The sequence below is a fragment of the Argopecten irradians genome, chromosome 2, assembly GCF_041381155.1.
Source record: "Argopecten irradians isolate NY chromosome 2, Ai_NY, whole genome shotgun sequence".
Classification (NCBI taxonomy): Eukaryota; Metazoa; Mollusca; class Bivalvia; order Pectinida; family Pectinidae; genus Argopecten; species Argopecten irradians.
Genome location: NC_091135.1, coordinates 19,614,217 through 19,637,606, shown reverse-complemented (window position 1 = coordinate 19,637,606; position 23,390 = coordinate 19,614,217). Strand labels below are relative to the sequence as shown.

General features: G+C 35.4%; 1 protein-coding gene across 1 annotated transcript; it reads right to left on the bottom strand.

Moving 5' to 3' along the window:
- Positions 1-894: 894 nt before the first annotated feature.
- LOC138314750 (PMS1 protein homolog 1-like) lies at positions 895-23,348 on the bottom strand. The gene is made up of 16 exons (XM_069255246.1): positions 23,142-23,348; positions 20,310-20,469; positions 19,794-19,919; positions 18,961-19,241; positions 18,541-18,663; positions 17,534-17,674; positions 16,254-17,072; positions 15,171-15,266; positions 14,652-14,748; positions 11,560-11,677; positions 10,932-10,998; positions 10,173-10,300; positions 9,138-9,332; positions 8,696-8,826; positions 6,694-6,854; positions 895-1,428 (listed from the first exon to the last, which is right to left on the bottom strand). The coding sequence occupies exons 1-16, from the start codon at positions 23,319-23,321 to the stop codon at positions 1,225-1,227; spliced, it is 3,027 nt and encodes a 1,008-aa protein (XP_069111347.1). The 5' UTR covers positions 23,322-23,348; the 3' UTR covers positions 895-1,224.
- Positions 23,349-23,390: the final 42 nt, after the last annotated feature.

The following is a 23,390-nucleotide window of genomic DNA, read 5'->3' as shown; positions in this document are numbered from 1 at the left end:
ACAACATGTCACATTTTTGTGCAACCTTTGCTATCTCTCAATGTGTGCATGTACTCAATGCTTATAATATATCTAAGGTTTCCAAGTCTCTTGTTCATTGCAATATGTAAGGTGGAGCATGAAAAACAGTCAATTTTATCAAACCTGAAGGCCCTTATGCCAACAAACTAAAGACAAAATATCAGGTCAATAGAGGCCTTCATTTTCATTGTCGAAATCGTTTTAAAAGGTTTTAGTATGATTGAGAATGTCAAGGTCATTCATTTGAACAAACTTGATAGCCCTGCTACATGTCTAATTCCAAGCTTTTGGGCTGTTACTAATAATGTGAAGTTGTTTTGAAATTTCAAACTATTTGACCTATGTGACCTCAAATGAACAATTATTGGAACAAACTCTGTTTGTAATCCTGTATTTGAATGGCTTATACAGATTTTAGCATATTATGTCTGATCTTAAATGAACTTCAAGATCTATCGTTTTAACAAACATAAAACACTTCACTTCAACATGCTACATACCCAAAATCAAATTATAGATTTCTTCATGTTTACTTAAATACCATAGTATCATATTTCAAGCCTTTCAGGTCCACTGAAATTACATAAGCGTTACTAGACATCCTCATTGAGCACTAAAATTACAGTAAAACATGGTTATAACGAACAGATTCACTTTGTTATAAGTATAGTTCGTTATATACATATTACAACATATCATTGACACCTTGACAGGGCAAGAAAATCCCTATGTTATAACCATGCATTTGTTGTAAGCATGTTCGTTATAAAGGTGTTTTACTGTAGATATATTACTCTTGATACACTGAAATAGTCTGGCAGTAATTGCTAGAAAAACAAATCTGAGCCATAATTAACGTTTCTTTTTCTATTTTTATTATTCAAATATTTCATAACCGTTCACTGTCCTTTATTTATGCTATCAACATGAAAGTGAGATAGCATCCAATTTGATTCAAAGGAGAAATTGGGTAAATATAAGTGGCATGCAATCGTATTTTTGTTGATCAAATTTTCAATAATTCACAGCCTTATGTTCATTCAAAAGAATGGCTTTAAAATGTCACACAAATCTCTTGTAGTATCACAATTTTTGTTGACATCCTCAATCAGCAAAGCTAACATTAATATGTATAAATTAACGGTAATCAGTTCAAGTTGCTCTGTTCTTCTGTTGAATTTGCAAGTTCTCAGTCACAATTTCTCAGGATGTTGAAACTTCCTGGGTCATACCTGACTGAGTTTGTGGTAAGTCATCCATGTCATATATAGGGTGACAGAAAGGTCGATCATGCAGACACACACGACATCCATCAGGCAGAATACTAGTCATCTGGTCCTGTAGCTCCAGTACCTCATCACGTTGCACAAGGGGAGGTAACTTCCTTGCCATCCTTACTGCCTCTCCCTGCAAAGAATAAATATAAACTTTTCAAGATATCTGAATCTAAAACAATAGAAAAGCTTGCATAATGTTACAATTTGATATTGTAACGGCCAAGTGGTATGACCAAAACCACTATAATTCAGGTAGCGTGTCTGACCGTTACATAGGTTGGGTATCAACCTGATTGATACCATGTCCATTAAAGGACTCGACTAATGGTCAAGGACTATCTCATTAAAATCTATAATAAGTGATAATAGTCTCTTGTAAGGCATCTTCTTCCACAGGGATCTTCTTCGTCTCAGCATCTGCAGCACCAATTAGTCATTTCAGTCTTCAAACATGTATCAAGGTTTCCTGGAGTTGTCTACCCTTGGACCATTAGGTACAATGTATAATTTATAACAAACTTCAGTTACATAGGTATGAGGTTTCAAGATTCTCATACCAAATAATCACTGTCACCGAGACTATGATTCCTAATCAAATACAACCAAGAGTTAAATAAAGTTAAATAATTTAATTATGTTTGAAATATATTACAATAAACAATGATAAATTCGGAAGATCTATTCCTTTCTCAACACACTCTCACAGTAGCTATCCTATGGTTACATTACAATATTTCCTACCAATAAATCCAGCAATCTCCAGCATCTAAAAAATGTAAAAGTAATTCCCTAATACTTCTGATAAAATATACCTCTATATATATAACAATCTACCACTGAATAATAATTGTTTCCCCAAAACGATTCTATATAGTCAGTACAGTAGAGTTGACTACAGTATACAATCCATTCCCAAATTATGACAGAATAATCTAAGTTTCCTAGTTACAAAAATCTTATAAAAATACTGGAAAATTCCCCACATTTAACACGTACACATGTACACATACACAATACAATGACAAGACAACCGCATCGGGATCGAGGAAACACCTCTTACATCCCTAGCGGAAAGTTACACAGAGAAACATCACTAGACGTAGTAACACCTTGACTCCCAAAGCAGAAGTGAAATCCCAACCCCGAAGTAACGGAACCTTGCTGGAGCGTTGCTGGAAAACTATAGTAACCATGTGAGATTATTCTATTGCTGGATTCTTGTTGGAAAAGGTTGCTTACACAATTTCCAGCATTTGTATTATACGTAATAAATAAACACATCCTAACCTACAAAATTAGTTATAACTTGCATACGAACTGTACTTACATCCGAAACTTCGCTATACTCGCTTGTACTAAAAATAGGAATATTTCACACACGACAACTTGCGTACTACGTCATTTCCGGTTCACACTTCCTGTAACTAACCACGCTTTCTCTCAATGGATCGCTCATACTTTATCTGAATATCGGCCGATTACGATGCAATAAAGGATTTGTGCAGCCAAAATTTTTTTTTTATGATACGCCAGGATATTGCTTTGGATGAATGAAAAATCAAGTCCCACCCAACGAATCGCCTAGCTTTTAGTGCTATCGGTTGGTTTTGGTCGTGATTTACGGGTAGTGTCGACTACGGTTCAGAGATAATGAGCTAGGCCGTCACGTGGTCTTGTGATGTCAGAGTAGTCCGCGGCAACACAAGGTAAGCCTAGTACTATACATTTATACAGCATATATACGTATACGTTAGATCTACAATTTGAGTTTTTCGAGTAAATGGTTATTCTAGCTTTATGATGTAGATATTTTCAGTTTCAAAACATTCCATTTACACCATTTCAAACATTCAAAAAAGTATATATCTAACTTTAGATTAGATAAACGATATCAAAATGATGTTCGGATCAGTCTGGACTGAGATTTAGATAGAATATTAATATTATGTAAATGTCTGTGTAATAAAAAACAGTATCATGTAACACTATCTTTTTACGAGTAAAATCACAAAAATAAGCATGAATATATCTATAATGCGTGTTTTTATTTCAAACTTATGCTATAACGATGCAAACACGGCACCATAAAACTATTCTCAGACAGATTTTTTACTCAAGTATATGATTTAACATAGACTTGGGTAAAAAATCTGTCTGAGAAAGTTTTATGGTGCCGAGCCCCGATCTTATACCGAAAATAATATGTATATCTATATTGTTGCCTTTAAAACAGTTCAGGTGAAAATAAACAAGAGGCCCAGAGGGCCTGTATCGCTCACCTGGTTTGTAATGTCAAGTCATGTTCTGAATACAGGTTCATTGTTTCTTTTCTGAAGGAATTTGAATATTTACCTCTTATTTTCCTATTGGGCCCCGCCCCTCCTGCCCCCGGGGGGGGTCAGAGCCAAAATTTATACAAGTTCTGTTCCCCTTCCCCCAAGGATATTTGTGGCCAAATTTGGTTACAATCCATGCAGAACTCTAGGACAAGTAGCGATTTATAGGATTTACCTCTATTTCCCCTATTGGGCCCCGCCCCTCCTGCCCCAAGGGTCAGGGCCAAAATTTATACAAGTTCTGTTCCCCTTCCCCCAAGGATGTTTGTGGCCAAATTTGGTTACAATCCATGCAGAACTCTAGGATAAGTAGCGATTTATAGGATTTACCTCTATTTCCCCTATTGGGCCCCGCCCCTCCTGCCCCCGGGGGGTCAGAGCCAAAATTTATTCAAGTTCTTTCCCCCTTCCCCCAAGGATGTTTGTGGCGAAATTTGGTTACAATCCATGCAGAACTCTAGGACAAGTAGCGTTTTATAGGATTTACCTCTATTTCCCCTATTAGGCCCCGTCCCTCCTGCCCCCAGGGGGTCAGAGCCAAAATTTATACAAGTTCTTTCCCCCTTCCCCCAAGGATGTTTGTGGCCAAATTTGGTTACAATCCATGCAGAACTCTGGGACAAGTAGCGATTTATAGGATTTACCTTTATTTCCCCTATTGGGCCCCGCCCCTTCTGCCCCCGGGGGGGTCAGAGCCAAAATTTATACAAGTTCTGTTCCCCTTCCCCCAAGGCTGTTTGTGGCCAAATTTGGTTACAATCCATGCAGAACTCTAGGACAAGTAGCGATTTATAGGATTTACCTCTATTTCCCCTATTGGGCCCCGCCCCTCCTGCCCCCGGGGGGTCAGAGCCAAAATTTATACAAGTTCTGTTCCCCTTCCCCCAAGGATGTTTGTGGCCAAATTTGGTTACAATCCATGCAGAACTCTAGGACAAGTAGCGATTTATAGGATTTACCTCTATTTCCCCTATTGGGCCCCGCCCCTCCTGCCCCCGGGGGGTCAGAGCCAAAATTTATACAAGTTCTGTTCCCCTTCCCCCAAGGATGTTTGTGGCCAAATTTGGTTACAATCCATGCAGAACTCTAGGACAAGTAGTGTTTTATAGAATTTACCTTTATTTTCCCTATTGGGCCCCGCCCCTCCTGCCCCCGGGGGGTCAGAGCCAAAATTTATACAAGTTCTGTTCCCCTTCCCCCAAGGATGTTTGTGGCCAAATTTGGTTACAATCCATGCAGAACTCTATGACTAGTAGCGATTTAAAGGAAATGTTGACGGACGGACGGACGGACGGACGGACGACGGACGACGGACGCCGCGCCATGACATAAGCTCACCGGCCCTTCGGGCCAGGTGAGCTAAAAATGAGACATAAACAATGATATTTCTGATATATGATTTTAGATACAGTATAAGTGTAGATTTAAAAAAAATCATTATTTAAAAAATATACTAATCCTTAAAATAGCCTATTCATTGTCGATCCTTTTGTATATCATACCGAGATTTTAATGGTGTGATATATGAACATACTTAGTGATATTTAAATAAGTATATTTAGTTTGGTAATGCTGTAACCCTTCTTGTATGACTATACATGTAGATTCGAAACGGTGAAAAGACATGCTTAGAATTCTTACTTATTCCTTAGAATTTACGGAAGATTGCTATATGCCACGATAACGTTATTACAGTACTTGACTGGAATAATTTTTTAAGGTTAAACCTTTAGTTGAAATAGTTCTTAGAACCATTTTTGTTTCTGAATAAGTCAACTTCCATTATTATTTTATCTGTGTACGACATATATATATATATGTGTGTGTGTGTGTGTGTAATATATATTCCTAGGTATGATCAGGGATATTTTATTTCCATTTGCTTTTACATCTTCATTTTAAAAATGGAGGTCACAATAAAATACCTAGAGCATTGATGTACGGGGTTTCCATAATTCAAATCACAATCCAATTAACGGATGTCCTAGCCTGATTGACAGTAAGACAATACCAAATACCCGATATAGTCCACCGAATAGCAAATTGCCCGCGGCCAGGTAATTACAGATGAGTTCGATGAATGGCGTTGTGTACAGGTAAACAACATCCTGGTCCTGGTATTACATAACCATCAAACCAAAGACATGGCTAATTATATATCTATATCGGTGTATCTATTCGTATATCGATTAAAAATTGAACGTGACCGTACTGTCTTAAAAAAAGTTTGTTTTGCTGAATATTTCAATATTTTGATCTTTCATAATATCAAAAATAAATTCTTTCTACCACATGTTGAAACGTATTACGGTTTGTAATAAATGTATCTCAATTTATTCGGTTAGAAACACACAACACAATGTCTGTAATGATCAATCATCAGTGTGTACGTACGTGAAGCATCATATCCTCGATGCTTTAATCAAGGATTTCTTTACTTGTTACGTAAAATTTCATGTTACAGTCACAAACTTTGCAATTCACAATGTATCAAAGATACAGACTACAGGAAAATATTATCTAATTAAAGCTAATTCGTTGCTGAATTCCTCAACAATAAAAATCCGAAACTTTTATTTCTGTGCTAATAAAGCCATTTCCAGCATAAACTGAAATTATCATTTTTGACTGCACAAATCCTTTAAAGAACAGGTATATATTTACCAATGGTTGAATTACGTTTCCTAGTATCTTCTAGTTAATAATTATTCACAGATGTTCTGATATTCCTACAGATTGAAATAATATCGTAATAAACGTGACACATCACAGAAACACAAGATCTCATCTTGTCACAATATTTTCCTCTTCCTTAGCATCCTTATCATCTTTTCAATATTTTATACTTCATATAGCATGAATCCTACCTTTAAAGCAAAATCTATACCACACAAATAATAGATCAAATCTAACTTCAGTGAATATTGCACCTAACATTATTTCAAATTTGTCCAGTGGAAAGGACTTAAAATGAATACGCAAGTAAAGTTAAGGAATTTCATAACTTAGAGGTTATTGAATATCGACCGAAACAATTACCTTGAAATATATACAAATACCTGTAAATAATTGAGGACTTTGAGAGGTCGACACCTTGACACCGAGTCTGCTTCAGTGGTGGAGATAAGCTCTAGGACTTCTGCCAGATCAGGAACACCATACACAGGAATGAAATCTGCCATGGCAACAATATCTGCCTGGGAGGAACCAGTTTCCTTATCTACAACAAAAACTGAACTGTTAAATACAAAACAATACTACAATATTGGAAAAGTTTTTCTATTAACCTGGACAAATATTCACACTTTTGGTGAAGTTAAGTTTTCTCTAACCAGGGCAAGACAGCTTGCACACACATAAACAATAAGATGATGTCACAATAACAATATCATGACATCACAACAATATTGTGCTGACATTCACACCCATGGTAGTGAGACAATGTAAATCTCAACCTTTGGGGTAAGATATTGAAGCTGTCAACACATAGTAAGCCTAATGTGTCGGACAACTAAAAAATCTTACCCCTCAGTTTGAGATTTTAGATTTTCCTGTTACGGGGATGAGAGATTTCATTAATCCATATCACCATCCAAACCATACTCAGGAAATACATTGAAATGTACATTCACATTCTATAAGTGAACTTCAAAGAGGTAAGAACATTAAATGGTGACCCTTGTGCATATTGTAAACCAACTTTCATTCGCGTGCGATTTAGTTACGCGATCCAAGTAAAGTCGCGAAAGTTTATCTCAACACTAATAGAATCTTTCATGGGTATGTGAAGTAGACAGATATCTCAACCCGAGTGAAAGATTTTGGCTGGTCAACCCAGGGCTTGCCGAGGGTTGACGGCCAAAATCTTTCACGAGGATTGAGATATCCCTGTCCACTTCACAGACCCATGTGAGATTCTTTTTCTCCCATACTTAGAAGAAAAAATGATGAAATTCCACTTGGTTTCCAGCTTTTTCATCGCGCCATGATCGCAAGAACGTTGTTATGCATAAAAATTGATGACGTCATCTACAATGCGCGCCGCAGTTGCGCAGCATGTATTGATGACGTCACGTTATTGTCTAGCGCGTGTGAGCTGTCTTACTCCCCCCTGTGTAAGATAGAGATATCTTTTCCCTAGCAACCACGGGATATCCCTGTGAAGTATGGGAGAAATTAATATCTGCATCATCTATATTGATAGGAATTGCCATTCAATTTTTGAATCTGCAGATTTTATATTCGCCAGTTTGTTTTGAAATGGAAATTGCGAAATTTAATAGCTGCAACGGACAGTTGGTTTACAGTTCTCTATGTACTGAAAACACATGACAATATACATGTATGGTTACAAACACATGACAATATATGATTACAAACACATGACCATATATGATTACAAACACATGACAATATATGGTTACAAACACATGACAATATATGGTTACAAACACATGACAATATATGGTTACAAACACATGACAATATATGGTTATACAAACACATGACAATATATGGTTACAAACACATGACCATATATGGTTACAAACACATGACAATATATGGTTACAAACACATGACAATATATAATTACAGACACATGACACAGACACATGACAATATAGGTTACAAACACATGACAATATATGGTTACAAACACATGACAATATATGGTTACAAACACATGACAATATATGATTACAAACACATGACCATATATGGTTACAAACACATGACAATATATGGTTACAAACACATGACAATATATAATTACAGACACATGACAATATAGGTTACAAACACATGACAATATATGGTTACAAACACATGACCATATATGGTTACAAACACATGACCATATATGATTACACTGTCTGTGATTCAATATCACACTGTGCCATGTACATTTAGAAGGTTTTTTTCTTCTTCTTTTTTTCCCATATAAGTTTATATTTGAACTTTTTAATTGCCAATCAGGGCAATTTTTTTAATGTTTTGCAATTAGATGCTAGGTTTAGTTTGTATATGACCTCAACACTGTAGCTATGGTAACATACTTACCTGTATAACTCTGGACTTTGAAGCCATTGTCCACTATTCTCTCGTCCGTGATAAAGCTGTATATATCACCAGGAAAACGGTTTGAATCAAGAGAAAATAAACAGTCCCAATGATTCTTACCACCAACGTTTCTAAAACGTAAAACAGAAGCAAACTTAAGTGTATATCAGTTGACTCAAAGTACAGTAATCACGGTCTTCTGTAAATTGGCTATAAACAGACCATAATGAGCTCGGCATATTTTAAGTAACCATGTAACTTTTCCATATAGGCTTTTATAAAATGAGAGTAAAAATCAATCTTTTAAAATTGTTTCCCCAGATTTCTTATATTTCAAAACAAGAACACAATGTAGTTGTACAATTATGGTAAAGATATGTGTTCAATCTTTCTGAGATATCATAACTCCATATCGATGGATTTCAATGATGATGTTCCTTACTGAGGAGTAAGTTTGATTGGCTGTTCCAGAGAAGTGACTGACAGCACGTGGTCTGACATCAGCTGATGGTACAGAACTGTCTCCTGGATACGGTGACAATTCAGTATGCAGATCTTCTCCCCCACGCAACATGTCCATGTGCGACACGACTTCAAATGGCCAATCACGTTCAACTTAGTTGTCTTTGGCAATTGACTAAAAATCATAATCTTATGAGGAAATATGAACATAATTATACAGATTTATATAGTTTGTGATGAAGTGCTACGTTACACATGGCTAACAATTAGTTTTCCTAGCTAAATTAAAATTTCAACTCCAACTGAAGTATTCTTGATATCAGTATTGCCCTCTCAGTTATTGCCTGTGATTGTTAAGATTCATAAACTATCTACCTTGATCTCATTTTCTTTGATTCTATTGAATTTATTTTACCTCATAAAAACAATTTAAACTTGGAAGAACCCATTTACAATTTCCACGATACTGTACCCATGCAATATGACAGTAAACCCATTCACATAATTTTGAACCATTTGAAAATAAATTCATTACATAACTAGCCCGTCAAGCCATGTCATTTTGCCATGTCATAAATATTGTAAAACACATGTGTAATAACATTATTGTGACGTCACACGTCATAATCTATATATGACGTCGCATGCTTGTCTCAGTAGACAGAAACGTCACATCCAAGCCGGATTTCTACTGTTTTATATAGAGACAAAATCTAAAGTTTGACTTATATTTCTATTATCAAAAGCTATGTGATAAATAGAATCTTACACTCATGACTATGTGATATGAAATTTATCAAACTCGTAAATAATCTGATATGCCACTCGCCTAAAGGCTCGTAGCATATCAAAGTATTGAACTGGTTTGATAAATTTCATAACACATAGCCACTCATTTAAGAGCCTCTATGTATCACCTGAAAGTGAATTGTAAAAAATCAAATGTAATCCTGAGTCCTTTGAATTTGAACCATCGGAAAATTTATGTGTTTCATTCAACCCCTCAAGTACCAACCTGGAGTACAGCTGTCTGGAAAATGTTTTTCTTAAACTTTCCATGGAAAATGAAATACGTGTCTCTGGTCTTGATTTCTTTTTCTTTGCTGCCATTAGTAGTTGATCTTTGATACTGACACCTGGGGCCTGTAAGGAAATAATACTAATTTAATACACATTTTATTGTTTTCAGCATTATTGATTTTTTCATTAACTTCATAACAAAACAATTTTGCAAACTGAGTCCAGCATCAAGAGGTAGGTAAAATATCAAAATGAAAGTCACAGTGACCTCATTTTAATACATGGCACACCACCTCACCTAAGAGAATCTATATGCAGGGTACTAAGGATGAAGGTCCAGTGTGATATTAGGAGGCAGAGTCTATTCACACAAGATTTTCTGAGATAAATGACAAAGGTCAAAAGTTAAGGCTGTTTACAGTGACCTTGAAACCTACCTCACCTAGGTGGACATTAAATAAATCTTGTACCAAGTACGAAATTCTTGAAATATTAAACAAACACCACTTTATCTTGAATTCAGCTTCAACAAATTGAATTCTAATAGACTTATAATAGTATACGTCAAAACAAAACAACAAGTAATTAATGATACTTTTTTAAAGTATCAAATTAATCAGAAAATATATATAATAAGTTTTTTTTGATTCAGAAAACATAAAACATGGATACTAGTACTTTATGAATCCTCTGTATGATGTATACTTTCCCCCAAAAAATTCAGAAATAAGCTACGTAAACATCCTATCAATACCGGTTTGGTTTTGAACTTCATCTTATTTCCGAGAGGTCTATCCTGTTTCTTGGAAAAGCCATTTCCTCTGAAAACCAAGTATACAGTACATTTAAATCTTTATAGCATAGAAAGAAAAAATAGGTGAAGAAAATAAAGAAGATTTATCAGTGCAGTACAAAAGAAAGTGACACAATAGGCTTACTGCACAACAATGTGAAGGAATAACTGCAGTGTTTGCATTTAAGCTGTCCCCATATCAGTTTTATACATAGAAAATGAAAGGACCCCAGTTGATTCAAATTATACATAAGGGAGCCCATTTTATTTGTATAGGATCCCATTTAGGGAGCACTCAGCACAAACCCAGGGCTCTTATAAAAATTGTAAATTAGCAAAATAAGTGTTTCAAATGTGCTTAAATTATTTCACTTTTGAAAATATGCATATGCAAAGTATATGTTTACTAATTAAGGATTTAGCATAGTTTACATTTAACTATCAGTAGATCATTAAATAAAAGTGTTATTTTCAATGAAAAATCAAACTTTGAATGATGAAAAATACAAGGAAAGAGACCACACATATCCTTTAATCTAACAGTTGTATCTCAAATAAATTAATAATTAAAAGTATACAGTACTCTTACCTTGGTGAATCAGAAATGTTGTTATATTTCTGTTGGTCTTCTTGTGACAGGTTCTCCCACTGGTCCTTCAAAATATCTGTCACCTCATCAAAACTTGCGGTGGGGTTTTCAGTCACAACTGAAAAGAGATATTCATGGAACTTGATATGATTACTTATGCATATTCGAGGCTAACATTTGGTAGGAATTGATGTTACAACCAGTAAAATTGACTTCCAAATCATTCTGTTGTTTTTAATTGATGGACCACCAAGTGTCAAGTTTTTAATTGACGGACCACCAAGTGTCAATCTGTGTTGTGTATGGTACAACATAGTAAGAACACATGCATCTGCAAGTACGCGGCATGGCTTGTATATATACTGCCTAGCAATCATGCAAAGTGATAATAATATTGTTTACATGTCCAGATTTAATAAGTGTGATAAGATTCGACAATGATAGCCAGGGCATCCTTGGGCGGCATGTTCTTGATACAAGAATAACGTTCCCTGATGATATTTTCGCCCAAACGCTATATAAACATGAAACGAGAACATTGTCCTCGGAACAAAATCTCACACCACCTCTAAAGCGGGAGAAAGAAGAACAAACACGGACAAACATGGCGGCAAAGTAAAGGGTAGCCCTTCGCTTCAATTTGACTTTCTTGTTTGTGGCCGTGAAAAGTGATTACTGATGTAAGGGTTAATTGTGAATTTATATTATTTCAATTAATAGGTCATACAATATTGTGAAGTTCAATTTTTGACAAATTTCCTATAATCTCTTCATATTGATGTAAGGTTACCGTACACACTACGTGTTTAGAAATGCGAGAAACGCTGGCACGAGTGTCGCTTATGTATCAGGCATAACAATATTGACTGGCCAGATTGCATTTTAATAAGTGGAATTTATTTCATTGATTATGTATTATTTCTAACAAATAATGTTCAATATTAAAAGGTGTGGTTTTTTTCATGATTGTTATATAGAAGTTATCTCCAATTCGGTTTCATCTTAAGAAAATCATCTATAAATTGATAAATTGCTAGTATTTTCATGTTTTCTACTTCGGCCATCGCCTGGTTTGTAATGCAAAGTAATGTTCTGAATACAAGTTCATTGTAATGTGAATATTTACCTATAATTCCCCTATTTGGCCCCATTTTTTCTGCTCCAGGGGGTCAAAGCCAAATTTATACAAACTCTGTTACCCTTCCCCAAGCATGTTTCTGGACCAAATTTGGTTTAAATCCATGTAGAACTTTAGGACTAGTAGAGATTTATAGGATTTAACTCTATTTCCCCTATTGGGACCCACCCCTCCTGCCCTGGGGGGGTCAAAGCCAAAAGTTAAACAAACTATGTTCCCCTTCTCCCAAGGATGTTTCTGGCCAAATTTTGTTTCAATCCATTCAGAACTCCAGGACTAGTAGCAATTTAAAGGATTTACCTCTATTCCCCCTATTGGGGCCCGCCCCTCTTGCCCCCGGGGGTGCAGAGCAAAAATTTATACAAACTCTGTTCCCCTTTCCCCAAGGATGTTTCTGGCCAAATTTTGTTTCAATCCATGCAGAACTCTAGGACTAGTAGCAATTTAAAGGATTTACCTCTAATTAATATTATGTCAGGTAAATTCAAGAATAAATATGTACCGTAAAAAACTTGTATAATTTGCGCACCAGTGTAATTTGCGCAGGTACTTTTTAGGGCTGAAAATGCTGAAAAAAATCTACTATCAGTATATTTTGCGCATCAAAAATTTTGGGAAAAAACGATGTCCAGGGAGTCCCAAAATCGATGTATGAAGGTGACAATTTCAATGCAAAATATGCCCCTAAAATGCTTGACAACTTGCACAAAGAAGTGTTGTATTAAGAAAAAATAACATATTAAAACCGCATCGTGTTTGTTTGCTTTTATTGGCCACCTTAACCTGAAACTAAAATATCTTGCAGATGTCTAAAACATCGGCAGTCCGGTCCGCCGTACTCCTTGCACATGTCAATGTTTTGAGATATTACACATGAATAGTAATCAGAAACATAAAAAAAGATTTGAATCTATTTGTTTAAAATTGTCACAATAAGTAATTAGTGTGTTTGAGATCATTAACAATCAACAACAATCGGCTAGCGGATACGTATGTTAGCTTGCAACAATCACATTGCGAGTAAACTCACTACCTGTACGGTACCAGATCCAAGCTGATGGCTAATTATATTTATCAATACGGTTGAATATGTCACTAACCTTGTAGCTTGTTAATTCTGCAGTAATAAAATTGCAAACCACTTATTGAAAGTCCTAATTATAGGTCAGTTTAGGCATCTTATAAATTCCACGTGTGTTTTTGACTTTTTGCACACGGCCTACAGCTGGGGGCCCTACGTAAGGTTTCATGTGCAAAGCTGATGGCTAATTATATTTATCAATACGGTTGGATATGTCACTAACCTTGTAGCTTGTTAATTCTGCAGTAATCAAATTGCAAACCACTTATTAAAAGTCCTAAATATAGGTCAGTTTAGGCATCTTATAAATCCCACGTGTGTTTTGACTTTTTGCACACGGCCTGCAGCTGGGGTATACGTATGTTTGTGTATACACACACACACTCTCTACAGACTTTCTCTACAGTCTCTCTCCCCTAAAAAAATACAGGTAAACTAGATTGACCCGGCCAAAGTCACTGATTGTGGCTGTCCCATTATACTACGAGGTGCACAGGGTATACATCGCTTGCTGTCAGTAGAAGCCATGCTCTCAGTCAGTCGCCATTGAAATCTCAGGGCAAATGGAAACAAGACAATGTGATCATAACTTAACACTTAAATTAGCCTTAGATAATCCACTTTAATAGGTGAGGCATTGTTTTTACAATCTTTAATACCTTTTATCATATAAAATGGCTACCATACACAGAGCGGTACCTAAACATTCATAGATCGTCAGTCCCTCAGAATGGACAGATTTTTCCCCCGTAAAATTTTTAAATCTCCTCTATCAATATAATTTGCGCACCCCCAACTTCAAATTTTATTTTTGCACAAAAAAAGTGCGCAAATTACACAAGTTTTTACGGTATACCAGTATATTGCTTTTACCTGCAGATCTATTTTCTCTATGGAACACACTGTATCCTGTCTGACCTCTCTGCACTGGCTGACCTGACACCATGTCATAGAGAGTTGGCTGGCCCTCCTGTAAGATTCAGAGGATTACCCGGTAACTATAAACATAGGATTATATGTGTATTGATTGTCTTTGCACCATAGTTCACCATATTGAGAAAAAAGGGTGCAATATACCATAATTAAACCAACATCCTTTCCATGCAATTCACTTTCACAATTTTCACAATCAAAGTAAATCTTCCAAGGTATTTTAATCTTAAAAGATTAAAATATCTTGGAAAATAATAACTGATAAATCTACGACAGGTAATATCAGTGAATTGGTTTTGAAATGGAAATTGTGAAATTAATTAGACACAAAAGAAAATTGGTTAATTACAGTATAATTTATCAAGTTGGTATAATTAAATCGTATTATTACAGTCAAGTACATGTATTCAATAAGAAATCATCTGATCAATATTACGAAAGTCAAGGATTTCAACAAACCTCTGGCATGATATTTCTCTTCTTGCTGGGAGTTGAAAGGTCAGGTGGTGAGGTTAAAGGTCGTTTGGAGTTCCCTGCTGACAGCAACCTAACAGACTAACAAGACAAATCAAATGTCATTGATATAGGGTAATATTAGTCAAACATTAGTCAAATTAATATTTTACCCTTTAAAACATTGAAATTTTATACAATTTTTTCTCCGCTATATTCTCTGTTTTCCTGAATTCAAAACACCAGTGAATCAATAAACTGATTTCCATTACTGTTACAAATGGAGGAAATGCAAAATCAAAAGCAAGGGAACATGTTCCCTTAATGTAACTGTGAAATATGTGTCCCAGAAATTTAAAGCGCTATACGGCATGAAATGCTGAAATCATATCAATTTAAAGATGCTCCACCGCTGACAAATAGTATTTTTTCACTATCACCAACAGGAGCAGATGATTTTGTATTTTTCTTCAGTAACAAAAGTTACTTACTTTACACCATTACCATCATTGAAAAGTTTAAGCTTCTAATTTTACTCCAAACTTAAAGATATGAAAGATAATTAATTGCATCCCGAAAAAAATCCGGGTCACTATATCCTATATGGAATGAAGTACTGATTGCGCATGCACCAAAGTCAAAATAAATTATTTCATATTATTTTTTGTTTTAATTAGACATATATATACACGATTAAACACCAATTATTGTTCAAATGATGAATATCATTTATGCTCTGTCGGCGGTGGAGCATCTTTAAGGAGATTGTTAACAGAATTCAGTAAAACACGCTTATAATAATTTCATTGTTGTAGTGTAGTAATTAAGTTTCATTCCTCTAAAAGCTTCCTTTAAGATGATGTCTGTAACCTGTGTACAACAAACTATGTTTATAACCAAGAGATTTGTTGGTCCTCAAGGGTTCATTATAACTGAGATTTACTGTATGTATACTTTTTCTTTCTCAAAGATGATACATACATTCAAGTTTGTTGTCTTTTCCAGTCCTTATACATTGTGACTTTTTAGTTATGCAGTGAATCACTGTAAATACATATTAATATTGATGAGTTAATATTCACATATTACCTGCAGAACTGCACTTCCAGAGTTCACAGCCATTTGACCTTTACTCCAGAGTTCACCTGCAGAAGTTGTCTCTTCTCTGGTGTTGTCCCCAGGTTGTTTGGAACTGACCACTGATACTTCTCCATCAAGTTTATCATTAAGATTTCCCAATGCATCTGTTAGGCTGTCATCAAACAAATCTGAGTTTGTCTCTGGTAGCAATAATTTTGGTTGAAGGTCAGGCTTATCTCCCTTAATTACTGAATTATCTCCCTTGCTAAGTGAATTAGAATCATCTCTTTTCAATGTACATTGACTTTCATCATCAGATAATACATCCTTGAAACAGTCACCAACAATATCAAAACAACCTTTCTGTATCTGAATAATTTCTTCCTTCAATTGTTTTTCTTTGCCTTGGCTCTTGGTGCTCTCAATAGGTGGTGTTATAACATGTAAAGGCACTGATGGTATTTCTAATTCTGAAAAATCTACATTACTATCGTCCAAGAGGGATTCTTTCAAAGGATTAAATTCATTTTCTTTGTTAAATACTTGATCAGTAATTGTAATGTTTTCTGTCGGACTGTTGGTTTCCATGGTTACATTAAAAATCGGTATCTTCTGTCCATTACACTTTTCAGGATTTTCTACAGCAGTTATTTTGACTATGCTGTCATTCTCTGGACTTTTTCTAGTCAGGTCCATTCTCCAATCAGAGGGTTGATCAGAATCTATGGGTGAGTCCATCTTTGAGTTTTGCTTGTGATGTGTTTTAGATGGTTCTAAAGATCCATACACCTCTTCTAGGAGATTTTTGACAATATTGGAAACAGAGACCTGAAGTAAAATTAGATCATTACAATTATATGTACAATGAAATAAATGATAAAATCGAAGAAATAACCTTGACTTTCATTACTAAAGTGAAGATATGAAAACCAATTAAACAGCATACATTTACATCACTATATGTTCGTTAGTGAATTCATATCTGGTTATGTAACAGAATCTGGGGAATAATCCCATCCTACTTAGCATGACCCTTTTCTTATATAAAAGAATATGGCAGAAAAAGAGTTTTTACTGTTGATGAAGGGGCTTATTAACTCCTTCAGATTAAGTCCTACATTAGCAGTAATTATAATGGCATTTAAACTGGTTAAACAACTCTTCGCAAGTCCATTAACACCTAGTGCAGTCATTGCATAGACCAGACAAACAAAAAGACCAACGAACCCAAAATAGGGTTCAGTGAATGCAGAATATAGATACAGATACACATACAATAACATCAGTACCTGATGATGGAGCAGCACTTTGGTTTTGTTGGGGTCAAGGTTCACATCAATCTCACTAGAGGGCAGCACTATCAATACACAACAGATTGGCACCCGTGTCCCTTCACAGGAATGGGAAGCTGTATAAAATTGCTTCAGCAGCTGAAGAAAAAAAGCTTCAGCATTGTATGAACATCTTTCAGTTGGCATTCATAGCCAATATGAATGCGAACTGGACAAGAAGCGCACTTAAGTGCTTCATGTTGAATTTGCCTCTGTCCAATTGGTAATCATATTTGCTATGAATGCCAACTGAAAAATGTTCAATGCTTATATTTACATTCGATAACAATTTATGACAAAATCCCAGGAGATTTAGTATCTATAATAAATAAAGAATTCATTATCGCCAAAGACCGAACAGACATTTCAACTGTTTTTATTGCTGGGATGACAATAGTGACATGGCAATGCTAATGACATTATAATTAGCAGATGGCAGTTGACTGAGGAGTGTCAACTACTCTTGGTGAGGTTTCATAAGTTAAAATGTAAATATACTGCTATATACAACAGCAAGGCCAGTGAAAAAGGTGTATATTGGGAGAAGATGACCATCTGTTTTCCAGGATTTCCCTAATCACCCCCTAAGCAGAATATGTATAACAAGGAGCAAAGGGTAACATACATGAACTTGGAATAAGATGTCTTCAGTATATTCTGAGAAATAATGGTAACAGGTGTATTTTTATAGGCCATGGACAGATGGTGGTTTTATGAGCCACCATCAGAAATTAACAGTACAGTTCAAGGATACAAAACATTAATCACACTTTATTTAATCTGGACCAACATTTAGTCTTGATTTTTAACATAACTACCACCACATGTTATGATGTATTTAATATTTATAATAAATACACTATTACCGCTAGGGGGATGCTGCTGATGATACTAAGCGGAAGCCCCATTTCCAGTTAGATTATAAACTAACTAGGTCATTCTTGGCCGTTAGAAAATGATCTTACCTTTTCAACGTCTTTAAGAATGACTGGTCGAGAGTTGACATATATGAAGCATCGATCAGCACTTGATCTACTGGTCACTTGAGGGTCACTGCCCTGGCTTGGAACATACATCTCCACCGATATCTGCAAATAGATCAACAGCTATAATTAGAATGTCCTGATGTATTGTCTAAAATTTTAGGCTATTGATTACTGATTTTTGTGAACTGAATCAAAACTATTATACTAAAATATGTGGCACATTGCACATTTCACAAAACTGCACAATCTGCGACCCACATTGCAACTTATGCTCATAATATTCACACTGCAAGATATGTGTACAGGTAATTTATGTACATTGTGTGATTGCATCTGTATAATAGAAAACAATAACAAAAATTGTAAGCACCTGAAAATAACAATATTAACTTTCTTTACCTCTGGATCTGATTCTTTTACACTCTTGTATTCCATTTGGTTGAACACATTTTTGCCAAGAGTTCCAGTGACTGAGGAGCGTAGGTCCTGGACAGGATTTTTCTGCCACACAATGTCTTTATTGTGACGGAGAGTAATTCTTAATTTCGGAAAGATCAGTCCAAATGACATCACCAATGTTTCCACTTTCTTTAACTCCTCTTTCTTTTTCTTTACATTGTTGTAAAACTGTCGTCTGACAGGGAGGTTCTTAAAAAGATGAGCTGCTAACATTGTGGTTCCTACAGAGAAAGTGTATCTCTTAGGACAAGGACTACATTATACATATGTCAAATATAAACTTAAAATTTGGATATAAATATGGTTTGTGGTTTAAATACCAATTACATGCTTACATCACCTCCGGAATCATCTTAAAGATTATTTTGAGCACTATATTAATTACTAATTTGTAAAAGACAATGTAATATATATATATATATATATATATATCATAATTAATTTTAAGTTTGGCATATACTCATCAGGTAACTAAAACACTAATTTATAGATCCCTGGTTAATTTGCATCTTATTATTATTCCAGGAAAGTGATTGCCTTTTAGCCATATGTTTGTTTTAATATAAAATTATTGAATTATAACTAATGACAATACTCCTGAATGACAGATATTGTCTAATTTTTGGGTGAACATATAAACTATCATATTTCATGGTGAAAGCATAAAAAGAAAAAGACAATGACTTTGATCAGATAACTAGTCAAAGATACTTCTTATTCCTTGTACATATATCAGTTTTGATGCTTATAGAAACAGATAGCAGAATGCATACCTTGACCAAGGTGTGATGGTTTTGTATCAATTATCTCCCCTTCCTTATTGAAGGTGAAAGTGGAGCTGACATCCTCCTCCTTTGTTTTTGTTGTTACAGAAAGATCAGCAACAGTACACAATGAACCTAAGATAGAATATACTGACTTAAAAGTCCCAATGTTTGTAACATGTAACAGTAGCTCCAAAATTTAAGTTGAAATCAAATCAGCTACAGATACCATTTATAGATGTAATGTAGTTAGATTTAAACTAAATGTATGAAGAATATCTATAATGAATATTCTGAACAAATATTGAGATGTTCATAGCTATTGTAAGACGTTGCTAAATAGATCTAAATGACAGGACCATATATTGTGTGGATCATCCTGAAACAGGTGCTATCTGGTTCACTCAATACTACATGTCTTTAAATGGTCCCAGTGATTATGAGTTAACAAATATGTATATTCACTACATAGTAAATATAGTTTAATTCAATCCATTATTTTCATTAAGAAATTTGAATACTTACCCAGTGCCTCTCCTCTGAATCCGTAAGTAGTTAATTGTTCAAGATCGGAGAAAGCAGACAATTTAGATGTATAGTAACGTCTAGCAACAAATGGGATGTCAGTCGTTGGTATTCCATCACCATTATCTCTTACTTCTATTCTATCCAGACCAAAATTCTCCTGAAAATAAAGCTAAATTCTTTAAATAATAATAATAATCTACAAAAGAGGTGTCATCCAGAGGGCCTATATCACTCCGCTGGCTTGTTATAAGCAAAGCAATGTTATAAATACAGGTGAATTATTTATTTCCATCCTCAAGGATTTTCAACAATTATGTGTTTCTCCTTATCAAGCCCTACTCCTTCACTGCCTGTCCCTGGGGGAGTCAGTGCCAAGATTAAGTAGAATTGTTGCCAGAGTGGACCACTAATACCCCCGTTGCACACATTTCATAACTCTAATAATAGTGGACATTGCAGAACCCTATATAAATAGTTTACACAACACCCCTTTATGTCCAGGTTCTGTGTACCAAATTTTATCAAAATATGTCAAGCCCCTCGGGAGAGGGCTTTTATAAGTTGTGATAACTTGTGCCCAATCCTACTGTAATTGTGTTTGCAAAAAAATAAGTTTAAACTAACTAAAAAGGTGTTCGCCAGACAAAGTTGTGTCTACAGACAGACAGACATATGGACTGACAGACGGACAACACGATTCCAGTATACCCCCTTAACCTTTGATGCGGGAGTATAATTATACAGACTCTGTCCCCTTTCCTCAAAGATGTTTCAGGACAAATTAGGGTATATTATAATTATCAATTATCCATGCAAAACTTGACTTTAAAATAATCCTGTAATTCTGCTCCACCGCGATGCTTTATAATACTCTAACATATTTTAATATATCTAACAACTGTCTGTGTGGGGTCACCTCAGCATCTGGCCTAGAATTGGAACACCCTGGGACATCCTAGTTGCTGTTTGAATTTAAATCTACTTTAATTTAGATTGCTTCCAAAAGAATTTCACACAATTTAAATTTAAATCTACTATAATTCAGATTGCTTCAGCCTCAGGGAATAATATATATCATTTCGAAATACCTGTGACCTTTTAATCTTTCAATTTTTTAAATTATAAGAGCGCAGCTCTCTGCTTTGCCAAAGGCTGTGTAGTGCAAAGCTCTACTAACCAAGATATGTGTGTGAGCATGCATATACATGTATATAGATTCGAATATATTCCAGTGCTCCTTGGACTTTGAAATCATGTCGCTTAAGAAAAGTCTCATGCCTCCAAGTAGGCAGCCATGTTTCAATTCTTGTTATCAGCACGTAGAGATTTTAAATTTTCTTTTATCTAGACGAACCGTTTCATTGATATACGCTTTGAAATTACTGTAGATTTAGATAGCTACAGAAACACATAGACAAGGACAATGCAAAAAATATACTGGTCAATAAGATATTACTCTGTGTATTCTAAAGCGTACACATCGTCAGCAGTGACATCACTAAATCTGACGCCACAGATAACAGCAAAGATCCCCGCCAATTTTTTATGACATGGCATGTTGCCAAGTTTTCTGCCTGTGATAGAAACAAGACTGAAGGGATTAATTTATTCCAGTTGGATTATTTCGAATTCTTTCTAAGTATTGATCAGGTCTGCGGAGTGGTACATTGTATAATAGTGGTTTCAGGACTCCTCGACCTGTTGATATCCTATGCATGTCAATGAATCTTAATTGTCGAAAAAATGTCAACACATAAACAATTATATATATTTCTTCAAGAAAAAAACCTTCATGACAAAGGCATTTCCCTGCTAACGTTTTCAGCCCTCCTGGGTATCTTCAAGGCATCCTAGCTACTTACTATGATGTCATATCATAGTTACTGTATCTTGATGTCACAATAGTAAGAGGGGAGACAATATAGCAACGGAGGGACGTAATAAGATGAGGCTATTGTTCAAGTTATAGCTTCATACACCTTATGGTTTAATGCCGGTTCAAAAAGTTATATAAACATGTCTTCCTTGCTTTTGCGTTTTATATTGCAGGGAACCGGCATCTTGTGAAAAGGGAACATTCTAAACATTCCATTCCCGCATACACCTAATTGTTCACTAAGCGAAATTTTTCTTGTCTCTGGTGTGCGTATTTGTTGTTTATGGACACGCAACCGTTCTGCAAGTTACAAGTTGGACAAGTTATACAATATATAAGATTTGTACTCTTGCATTTTGGGTTATTATTCGGCTTGATGATTTTTCCGTTTTTCAGTGTGATGATAGTCCCGATTTCAATATAATCTCTGGTTCAGCACCTTGGATCCCTACATTTTGTCACGTTGTAGTGCTGTGTTTTCGAATTATCGAACTTTGCTCTTGTAAGAATTTTCTTCAAGTTTGGTGTCTCTTACTCTGCAGTACATCGTTTGGTTCAACGAGGTTCTTCATTTTACCACTTCCGTGTAATATCGGGGTTAGATCCCGTGCTGCTTGAACCATGTTTGTATGGTTAGGATTATATAGGGGATGTGGATGTGGCGCAGTGGTAGAAGGCGCAGGTATGTTTTGCTAGGCGATTGGGTGCCGTAGATCGTGAGTTCGAGGCCCGGATTGGGCACGAGTCAATAAATTGTCATGCTTTGTTAAATTGTGTTTCTTTGATATTTGACAAATATATATATATATACATCAGTTTATAATCTTGTATTAACATGTAGCTGTATGCGCTCTTCCAAGACTTTGCCTTAAATTTTCATCTTGGACTTGTAATTCTGCTCCATTACTGGTAAACGAAAGGTTGAACTTTAAAACTAAAGTAAAAATAATTACCAATTTAACATCAACTGATGAAGAATTGGCATCCAACGAGTTTTCGAGTAATTCCTTCACGACGCTATATATTGATGTAATCACTTGAGAACTTCCCAGGAGCCTGACAGTTGACTGGGGAAGCTCTTTCATGCGTGATTCAGGATTTGCCATTAGCACACGTGTGTTGTTGACTGTCATCCATAAAAATTCCCGCGTTTGTTTACAACGGAAGCGACACATTCGTAATCCTTTGGGTTTATTATTAAA

Excerpts from the sequence above, each read along its gene's own strand:
- LOC138314750 (XM_069255246.1), bottom strand. The coding sequence starts at position 23,321 with ATGACAGTCAACAACACACGTGTGCTAATGGCAAATCCTGAATCACGC. Across the intron at positions 19,920-20,309 it reads ATTCAGAGGAGAGGCACTGG|GTTCATTGTGTACTGTTGCT; the intron begins GTAAGTATTCAA and ends ATTCTATCTTAG. Across the intron at positions 17,073-17,533 it reads AAGTGCTGCTCCATCATCAG|GTCTCTGTTTCCAATATTGT; the intron begins GTACTGATGTTA and ends ATTTTACTTCAG.